Below are 9,401 nucleotides of genomic sequence, written 5' to 3' on the forward strand. Positions count from 1 at the left end.
TTGGAACAAGTACAACCAGAATGCTCCTTAGAAACCAGGATGACTAGACTTCATCTCTCATCCTCGGACAGATTATCAGGAGGGACCAGTCCCTGAAGAAAGATATCATGCTTGGTAAAATGGAGGGTCAGTGGAAAAGAGGAAGACCCCCAGCAAGATGAATTGGCACAGTGGCAGTAGCAGTGAGATCAAGTTTAACAACAATTGTGAGGATGAGGCAGGACCAGGCATCGTTTCGTTCTGTCATGCAGAGAGAGGGTGGCTAGGAGTTGAAACTGACTTGACTGCACCTAACAAGAAAAAAACCTCAGTCAAACCTACCTATACTCAGGAGTATATAGTTCCTGCACCTTCTAGCCTGTTCAGCTTGAGTGTCTATGTATCCACTTGTAGACTGTAGTTATTAACATTACTGCAGGGCAGGTATACATGTTAAATTGTTGCAGTTGTCAGTTGCCCTGAAGTCTGCTCCTGACTCCTGGTGACCCCACACACGATGAAATGAAACATTGTGAACCCTGCTGGACTCCTCCCCATGGCTGGTTTTGGGTAGGGCTGTTGTGGTCCAGAGTTTCTTTGGTTGATTTTCAGGAGATTGCCAGACCTTTCTCCCTAGTCTGTTTTAGCCTAGAAGCTCCGCTGAAACCCGTTTAGCATCACAGCAACACTCAACATCAACTGACACCCATTCAGCATCACAGCAACTGAAACCTGTTAAGCATCACAGCCAGACTGACAGACAGACAGGAGGTGGCTGATCAGGAGATGCATTGGCTAGACTCGAACCCAGGTCTCCCATGTGGAAGGCAACAATTTTAACTCTGAACCTTCCAAATATGTTCCTAGTATCCCATGTACCTTTCTTGTCCCTCCAACCTCCCTAATGGTGTCCCCGACCCAAATCCATGTTCCATGCAGCAGCAGAGCCCAGTACTGGGTGGCTTCTCCGGCCTCCTGACAGTGACTTCCAGGACCCCCTACTTTTGATCTCATCTCCCTCGCCCCCCTAGGTCACTAGGCAGCACTGTCCTGGGGCCATGAAAATGCCCAGCAGGCCCCTGCCCCTGCACTGCAGAGTGTCTATGTAATACAGAGCACACATCAGCCAACCCAACCTGCTGAACTCCAGTTCATTCAGACTCACAGCTGCCCCATATGGTTTGCGAGGCTGTCCCTCTTCCCAGAAACACACTGCCTCATCTTTCTCCTGGAGAGTGGCTGGTAGGCTCTAATCACCATCTTTCTGTCAGCAGCTGAGCGCTTAACCACTGTGCCACCAGTTGTTGTTAGCTGCCATCGAGTCAGGTCCAACTACCAGGGGTCCTGTGTACAACAGAATGAAACAGTGTCCAGTTCTGTGCCATCCTCACAATTGTTGCCAAGCTTGAGTTCACAAGCCTCTGTCAATCTGTCTCATTGGGACTTCCTTTTTTGTACTGACTTTTTCAAGCATAACATCCTTGGCCCGGGACTGATCCCTCCTGGTAACATGTCCAAAGTAAGTGAGAGAAAGTCTCATTATTTTCATGTCTAAGGAGCATTCTGACAATTTCAAAACACATTTGTTCATTCTCCGGGCCATTCACAGTATATTCAATATTCTTTGCCAACACCGGACACCTTGATTCTCCATTGGTCTTCCTTATCCATTATCCTACTTTCTCATGCAACGAGCTTGGTAGCGTAGAGGTTACGAATCCGGCTGCTAATCTCAGGGTCAGCAGCTTGAAACTACCAGCAGTTCAGCGGGAGAAAGATGAGGCTTTCTGTTCCTGTAAAGATTTACAGCCTCGGAAACACGATGCAAGGTCGCTATGAGTTGAAACCGACTCCACAGCACATAACAACAACAACAACAACAACTTTCTCATGCATATGTTGTTGTTAAGTGCTGTCGAGTCGATTCTGACCCATAACAACCCTGTATAGGGTTTCCTTGAACCTCCGACCTTGCAGTTTAAACAGCTTTGCAGTCTGGAGCATTAACCCACAACGCCACACCAGGACTGCATGCATATGAGGTGACTGGAAATACCCTGGCTTGGGTCAGGCACACAAACTGACCTTTTTGCTTTTGATCAGTTTCCAGAGGTGTTTTGCTAAGATCTCTTGAATGATCACTGTTGCCAAAATTCTACCTATCCTTTTCCTCTGCTGGGTGGGGGTCCCAGAACGAGTGTGGTCTTTACCTGCCTTCCAGGAGCTGGTTCTAGATACTTCTAAAAGGCTACAGTGCAGTCAGTGGGCGAGGGTGGAGGGAGGAGCTGCGTGTGAACAGGACAAGCTCTCTCCTTTCCGTCTTCACAACCAAATGATGGGTGGGTACCATCCATGTCCTGGTGCTGTGGATTTGATTCTCTCCCCCACCGTATGTGTAAGAAGGAGCCCAACTGCTAAGAACCCAGCTGCTAACCCCAAATCCGTCTGATTCAAACCCACCAAACACTCTGGGAGACAGATCTAGCGATCTGCTCCTTTAAAGATCATCAAAACCCATTGTCTTCAAGTCAAGACCCTATAGGACAAATCAGAACTGCCCTATAGGATCTCCAATACTCCTTGTGTGGTGTTGTAGGATCAGCACTGAACTGTGAACCACAAGGTCAGCAGTTCAAACCCACCAGCCGCTGCTCAGAAACCCTATACAGGGTCATTATGAGTCAGAACCAACTCGACCGCATTTAACAACAGCACTCTTTATGGAAGCAAACTGCCTCATCTTTCTCTTGCAGAGGACCTGAGGGGTTCAAACCACCAACCTTTTGGTTCTCACCCAAGCACTTTAACCAGGACCCTTTCCCATAACGATTCCAACCCCAAACAACCAAACCCGCTGCGGTGGATTAATTCTAACTCACAGGGACCTCATGGAACGGAGAGGAACTGCCCTATGGGGTTTCCAATGCTGCACATCTTTGTGGCACAGTCCTGGTGTGGTGACCACAAGGTCAAGTTGAACTATAAGGTTGGTGGTTCAAATGCACCAGCCGCTCCTTGGAAACCCTATACTGGGTCGCTAAGAGTCAGAACTCACTTGAAGGCACTAAGACAACATTATCTTTATGAAAGCAAACTTTTTCCCACTGTGGGTCAAAATTGACCCCCCAAAACAACTACACTATGTGTTGACGTCCCAGTCCCTATATCTGTGGTATAATCCCATTTGGGACTAGGGTTTTGTTATTTTAATGAAACCATTAGCAGTATAAAGTCTCTAATCCCTTCTGGTGGTTATCTGCTGTGGAGTCGGTTCTGACTCATAGCGACCCTGTACAGGGTTTCCAAGGCTGTAAATCTTTACGGGAGCAGAAAGCCTCATCTTTCTCCCGCCGAACCGCTGGTAGTTTCGAACTGCCGACCTGGGGTTCGCAGCCCGATTTGTAACCTCTACGCTACCAGAGCTCTTTACTGAGTGATATCACAGAAGGAAACCCACACAGAAAGAAGCCATGTGACCATCCTGAAGACTGCCAAGGAATCCAGGAGGCAAAGCTGAAAGAGACCAGACGGACTTGTAACCTCTAAACTGTGAGGGAACAAATGTCTGTTCTTTAAACCCATCCCCTTGTGCTGTCTCTGTACAGCAGCATCGCTGGAGAACTTGGGAACCAATGAGATTCCAGGAGGGAAGTAGTTTCTAAAGGCTCTCAGCTCAGTGAATTCAATCCCCAAAACCCTGTTTCAGCCACCAGACTAGATACCAATCCCAGCAGAGCCTCACTGGAGTGCCCAAACCAAAACCGACTCACAGCGACCTTGTATAGGATCTCCAGATCTGTAAATCTCTAAGGGAGCAGATAGCCTCATCTTTCTCTCAAGGAGTAGCTGGTGGGTTTGAACCACTGACCTTGCAGTTAGCAGTGAGACTAATACTCTAGGGAACTTTAGGGTGCATCACCAAGAAAGCCTCGTCCTGCCGCCCATGGGGTGGGTGTTTGTTCACTCACTTGAGACCCCCTAACATGTTTGCTTGTCTGTGGCCAGTCAGGTCAGTCCCTTAGCTTTTGCCTCATGAGGTACAGCTAAGGTGGTGCCTTAGCTGGGAATTCCGGTTTTCTAGGGGGAGTCCCGGTGGCATGGTGCTTATGTTGACCAAAAGGTTAGTTCAATGGGTCTGGTGAAAGGAGATGGGGATAAGATTCTTATGATTCAATAGTGAGTATCATGACTAATTGTGATTGTCACAACTGTAATGGTAGAAATTTTGTAACAAAAATGGGGGAGCAGTTAATGTTATAGACCATCAAGGGAGAAGAGCACAAGCAGAATGTGGGACCCTATCCAGAGAAACAGCGATACCAGAGATGGAGGTAGAGATGAGGACATGGAGAGAGAGAGCAGCTGAGGACTCTAGACTCACGGGAAGTGAAAGACTGTTGGCTGGCAGCCAGGAGGCAAACTTGCAGAAGTGCTCTTTAGTTGTTTAAATGATTATATATTCCTGAGTGTTTTTGTGTACATCCCTACACCACCACCACCACCACCCCCAAAAAAAGATAAATAATAAAGATAAAAATAAAAGGTCAACGGTTCAAATCCACAGTTGCTCTTCAGGAGAAAAATGAGTCCGTGTGTTCCCGGGAAGACTGTTGTTGTACCGACGCATCGTGACCTTAGGCACAACAGAATAAAACACTGTACTCACAATTGTCTTTACACTTAAACCCATTGCAGCTGCCACTGTGCCCATCCATCTCGTTGGTATCTTCCTCTTTTTCACTGACCCTCCTCCACTTTACCAAGCATGACGTCCTTCTCCACAGAGATAATGTGCCCTTCTGATAATGTGTCCAAAGTATGAGAGACAAGGTCTAGCCATGCTATTTTTCTTCCAACACAGATTTGTTTGTTCTTCTGGCCGTCCATGGCACTTATTCTCCTCCAACACCATAACTCAAATGCATCAATTCTTCTGAGAAACCCTATGGGACAGTTCTATCTGTCCTAAGTCAGAATCAGCTGAAAGGGCAGCAGGTTATTGGGTGGGCATTGATGAATCCAGCCAGTGGGAAGAGGGTGGGACCCCAACCAAGAGGTAGCCACTCCCCAACTACAATGGAGCCGCAGCTTCTAGCAGAGGGAACACCAGTCACTTATAAATCCTTCTGTCACAACTGGAGGAAGGACATCTCTGGGGGGAGGGGTCTCAGAGAGAAACCGGGGGTGCCCAGATCCACAGAATAAACATGGGGCTTTCACCACAGCCACATAAGCAGCATTCATCTCACTGTGTGTTTTCTGCCCTTACATCCCTTGTCTTACTGTTGGTTCAGGAACCCTTTGAGACTGGGAAACCAGCTCTTGTCTGTATCGTTTCCCTGCAGACAGTCTGGTGCAAGGGGTCCTCAGAGACAACCATGAAGGAACCCAGCCTTGGAAACTGACCATTATCACCAGCTCATTTTGTAGCTGAGGAAACTGAGTGTCAGAGAGGAAGAGGTGACCCTTGGAGGCCACCAGACAAGTCTCCAGCACAACCCTGACCCTCATGCCCCAACCCAGGGCATTGGGGGTTCAATGAAAGAATTCTTGCCTTCCACTCAGGAGAACTGGGTTTCATTCCCGGCCAGTGGCCCCCATGTGCAGCCACCCCCCAACTGTCAATGGAGGTTTCCGTGTTGCTCTGATGCTAAACAAACAGGTTTCAGCAAAGCCTCCAGACTAAAACAGAGTAGGAAGAAAGGCCTGGTGATCGACTTCCAATAATCAGTCAATGGAAACCTTACGGGTCACATGGTCTGATCTGAACTTGGTCATGGAGATGGCGCAGGACAGGGCAGGATTTTGACTTAAAGACAGCTGACAACTCCACCCTCCAGGGAAATAATCCAAACCCCCTGCAAGGCATCATCTCTGTCACCCATTCCTTCATCTCACACTTTCATTCTGTAAGTCTTTATTGAACTCGAAACCTTGAGAAGATTTTATTAAACATTTTCCTGCAGTCAAACGACTCACACTGTTTCACTTCCGGTCAGGTGACGGCACGAACAGCCGAGACGCTGGTTCCAGGTATGGGTTTCAACTCAGTTCTGGAGCTTGCTGGAATACACTTCGGCCCTGTCCAAGGCTGGCCCCCGGTTCACAGATGTGTACGAAGTCTCCAGGGACTTGGGGACAGCCTCCTGCATGATCTGTGAGTCATGGGTGGTCTCTCCATCCGAACTTCCCATATCCCTGGTCAAGGGATGAAGAGAGCCAGAGTTAGGGGAGCTGAGAAAACCAAATCCTTCCTTCCACTGCAGAGGGTTGGGACTTCACACTTAGACACTGCTTTCATAGAATGCCTTGAGCATCCTATCAACTGGTCTTCCTGTGCCAGGACCTGGGGAAAAGGGAAGCAACAGGGTGGTCCCCAAAAAGCCGAGATTGTACAGAGGCGTTATAATTTTAACTGTGCCCCCACCCAAACATGTGCTGTAAATCCTAACCCTATAGAACAGTTGACATGAAGTTTATGTGAATCAGAACTGATCGATGGACAGCAAACAATATACTGGTGGAAAAGGAGCCCTGGTGGCGTAGTGGATAAAGCCCCTGACTACCGGTAGCTTAGTGGTTATGAATCGGGCTGTGAACATTAAGGTCAGCAGTTCGAAACTACCAGCTGCTCCATGGGAGAAAGATGAGGCTTTCTGCTCCCATAAAGATTTACAGCCTCGGAAATCCTGTACAGGGTTGCTATGAGTCGGAACCGACTCCATGGCACATAACCACCACCACTAACCCAAAGATCAGCCCACCAGTGGCTCTGCAGGAGAAAGATGCGGTGTAAGACTGTAATGATTAGAGTCTAGTTCTACTCTGTCCTATAGGATTGTGAGGAGTCAGATTCCACGGATGGCAGTGGGTAAAGGATAAGGGGAGCAGGGGGCAGAGAGATGGTGAATCTGGAAGCAGTGAGGGGGGAACATGGGAAGCCAAGTCGAGTCCAGTTGGTGCTGGGATGGGGTGAGGTGGGGAGATAAACTGCAGAGCTAGGCAAAGTTCAGATAGCAGGAGATTTCAATGCCAGATTGAAGTCCCTGAGTGGTGCTTGGCTGCTAACCAAATGGTTAGAGGTTCGAATCCATCTAGAGGTGCTGCCTAAAAAAGTCCTGGCAGTCTACATCTAAATCAACCACTGAAAAACCTACAAAGCACAGTTCTACTCTGACACACATAAGGTCTCCCTGAGTAGGAATTGACTCAATGGCAGCTGTCCTCGCTGATCCCAGATCCAGATAGACAGACGAATCTCTTGGCAGCTAATCACAGCTAGTATTTGTGTTTCAGTTAACTTCAGTGTCTGAGGGCTCAGACTCCAACCTCCTGCCCACTCCACAGACAGTTCTTTGTCTGTCAGGTGGGACTTAGTTACTTACTTTCTCTTGCTCCAAGAAGCTTCCTTGTTTGTGCCCCACCCCAGCCAGGGCAGACCCCCTCTTGATCCTCCAAGCCGCCTGGATCTTCCCTGCTCACTGAGATTCATCTCTGCTCTGCTGAGTGAGTGAACCTGCTGACCTTTCCTCTAGGAAGTCCAGCCAGAGTCCACCCTGCCCTCCGGTGGATTCCCAGGCACCGGAAACCAAAAACAAACTAACAGCTGTGAGGTTGACCCGGACTCAGCAATCATGGAGGACAGAGAACTGCCCCATGGTATTTCCTTTACAGAAGCAGACAGTTTCATCCTTTCCCCATGGAGTGATTTCTGAGCACTTAACCTCGGCACCACAGGCTCCCAAACCAAACCCACTGCCAACAAATGGATCCCAACTTCCAGTGACCCCATAGGACAGAATACAACTGCTCACAGGGTTTCCAACACTGAATTGTAATGGGAGCAGACAGCCACATCATCCTCCTGAGGTGCTTATCATACAGCGCCACCAGGGCAGTGCCATGGAGTTGGTTCCAACTCACAGCGACCTGACGCATAACAGAATGAAAAACTACCCGGTCCTGGGCCAACCTCACAATCATTGCAACGCTTAAGCACACTGCTGCTGCCACTGTGCCAATCCATCTTATTGAGACCCTCCTCATTTTCAACGATCATCTACTTTACCCAGCATGCTGTTCTTCCCCAGGGACTGGTCCCTCCTGATAGTAATATGTCTGAAATATGAGAGATGAAGTCTCGCTTGCCATGCTAGTTTCTAAGTAGCATTCAGGTTTCAACACAGATTTGTTTGTTTTTCTGGCAATTCATGCTACTTTCAATATTCTCCTCTGTAACTCATATGTATCCATTCTCAGGGCACCTGGTTGTTATTGTTAAGTGCTACCCAGTCGGTTCCGACTCATAGTCGCCTGTATAGAATTTTTGAGGAGTGGCTGGTGGGTTTGAACTGCAATTAGCAGTCCAGCGCTTATTCTATGGAGCTTTGTTGTTAAGTGCCGTGGAGTCGGTTCCGACTCATAGCGACCCTGCACAGGGTTTCCGAGGCCGTAAATCTTTACGGGAGCAGAAAGCCTCCTCTTTCTCCCACGGAAGAGCTAGTAGTTTCGAACTGCTGACCTTGAGGTTCACAGCCCGATTCATAACCACTACGCTACCAGAGCTTTAGAGGGATACATATGTTTGCTCTTCACAACTTCACAATGTTTATTATTATCCCATTTTCCAGAGGAGGTACCTGGGACGCAGGGAGAATAAGATACTTGTCCAAGGTTACACAGCTGGTATATCACAGAGCTGGAACCTGAATCACGAGGTCTGCCTACATACCTCTGCTGAGCCTTTGACCTTGAAGCAGACGACTTGACCTGGAAGGCCCTCCAACTCTGAAACCCTAAGACTCCGTTCCCCTTCGGACACCTGCCTCCACTCCTGTCCCCGAGCTCCGCCCACTTCTGCCTCAGAAGTCCCCAGGGGTGGAGCCTCTCGAGTCCACGCCCCCTCCCACTCCCAGAACTCACACGAAGCTGAGGATGATGGCGCCTGCGAACCCGAGGAGCAGGAAGAAGGGCAGGGACCCCAGAATGGATGTGATGACGATCATGCCCCCGCTCCGCCGCCCTGGCCACGTGTCGATTGCCGAATATGGGGCGACTGCATGGGAATGGAAGGCCAGTTACTCCGGGGGCGGGGGCTGGGGGTTGGGGCAGCACGTCTCCCCGTCGCCCAGGTTGTCGGTGACCCTCAGAGATGAACCGGAGGACCCAGCTCAAAGTCTCTCCCCAGCTGCTAGGGAACTGTCCTGCTTGTTCCCACTTCCCAGTGGTTCTGTGTGCTTTCTGGTCTCCGTATTGCTTTGTGCATAAATGTAAATTGTGACTCTGACGGATGCAAATGTGCAATGCAAGTACAGAGAGACAAAAGGTCCCTACAACGGGGCCGGGTGGCCCTGGACTCTGGCCCGTCTCTGGCAGGTGTCACTCTTTGGGACTAACACTGTAAAGTAAGCACTGGACAGAAG

General features: G+C 49.1%; 1 protein-coding gene across 1 annotated transcript in view; it reads right to left on the minus strand.

Annotated features, from left to right (window-relative positions):
* Positions 1–6,026: 6,026 nt before the first annotated feature.
* UPK3A (uroplakin 3A) overlaps positions 6,027–9,401 on the minus strand; it is a 9,332-nt gene continuing 5,957 nt past the window's right edge. Inside the window, exons 5-6 of the mRNA XM_006866833.1 lie at positions 8,902–9,034; positions 6,027–6,177 (exon numbers count right to left, since the gene is read on the minus strand). Of these exons, the coding sequence (XP_006866895.1) occupies positions 6,027–6,177; positions 8,902–9,034 (284 nt within the window). The remainder of the gene's footprint in view (positions 6,178–8,901; positions 9,035–9,401) is intronic.

This window comes from Chrysochloris asiatica, unplaced genomic scaffold (genome assembly GCF_000296735.1).
Source record: "Chrysochloris asiatica unplaced genomic scaffold, ChrAsi1.0 scaffold00097, whole genome shotgun sequence".
Lineage (NCBI taxonomy): Eukaryota > Metazoa > Chordata > Mammalia > Afrosoricida > Chrysochloridae > Chrysochloris > Chrysochloris asiatica.